Source organism: Mastomys coucha, unplaced genomic scaffold (genome assembly GCF_008632895.1).
Source record: "Mastomys coucha isolate ucsf_1 unplaced genomic scaffold, UCSF_Mcou_1 pScaffold5, whole genome shotgun sequence".
In the NCBI taxonomy this organism is placed as follows: domain Eukaryota; kingdom Metazoa; phylum Chordata; class Mammalia; order Rodentia; family Muridae; genus Mastomys; species Mastomys coucha.
This window is the reverse complement of record NW_022196911.1, coordinates 111,211,296-111,212,244: the sequence shown is the minus strand read 5'-3', so window position 1 is coordinate 111,212,244 and position 949 is coordinate 111,211,296. Positions and strand designations below refer to the sequence as shown.

The window sequence follows — 949 nt, the reverse complement described above, 5'->3', positions numbered from 1 at the left end:
TATAAATAAGTACACTGCAGCTGTCTTCAGACACACCAGAAGAGGGCGTCAGATCTCACTAAGAGTGGTTGTGAGCCACCATGTGGTTGCTGGGATTTGAACTCAGGACCTTTGGAAGAGCAGTTGGCGCTCTTACCCACTGAGCCATCTCACCAGCCCAGATCCCTCTCCTCCCACACCCACCTCCCACAGTGCATCTTCTGACTGCAGCGACTGTGGCTCGTCTGCGTGAGTTGAGATTCTGCTAGTCCTCACGGTATGTATCCTTGTGTCGACTATAAGGTTTTTTTTATTTTTTTTTTCCGTTATCTTTTAAAATGTCTGTTTCTCTGTCTGTTTCCCTGACATCTTTTAGAAAACCATCACAGCGAACACGCAAGTCTCAGGGAGTAAGGCTTCTACCGCCCCTCCCCCACAGAGCAGCTCCCATATACTATCCTATATATATCCTGACATCACCCTACCCCATCTGCAGCTCTGCAAAGTGTGGTCCCATTTTACAGGGAATGGCTCCAAGACAACTAGCCCAGGGTCACTCAGCCAAGAAGAGCTGGGGTTAACGCTACCTGGTCCTATAACCCCATAAGGTCACTTGGAGAGGGTTGTTGAGACCAGCTCAGGCCTCCAGAGACACGGGCCCACCTGCATACCTTGGATATGACGGATGTCACCCCTATCCAGTTTGCCCCGGGCTTGGCCCCGCCCAGCCTGCTGGTCAATCTTGCACTTGAGTCTCTGGATCTCGCCTCTCAGGTCGGCGATGATGCTGGTGTACTGAGCGATGTGGTAGGAGACATTGAGCAAGTTCTGCTTCACCTGTAGGGAGCCCAAGATGAGGTAGGAAGGTCATCCCAAGAGCCAGGCCTTCCATTCTCTTTCTTCCACCTCCCCTTTAAAAAAAGATTTCTTTATTTGTATGGGTATTTTGCTTCCATATACATATATATAT

General features: G+C 49.7%; 1 protein-coding gene across 4 annotated transcripts in view; it reads right to left on the bottom strand.

The window, feature by feature from the left end:
* Kif19 (kinesin family member 19) overlaps positions 1 to 949 on the bottom strand; it is a 26,927-nt gene that overhangs the window by 5,357 nt on the left and 20,621 nt on the right. For all 4 annotated transcript variants that reach the window (XM_031352575.1, XM_031352572.1, XM_031352574.1 and 1 more), the window contains one exon: positions 651 to 816. In XM_031352575.1, coding sequence (XP_031208435.1) covers positions 651 to 816 — 166 coding nt within the window. The remainder of the gene's footprint in view (positions 1 to 650; positions 817 to 949) is intronic.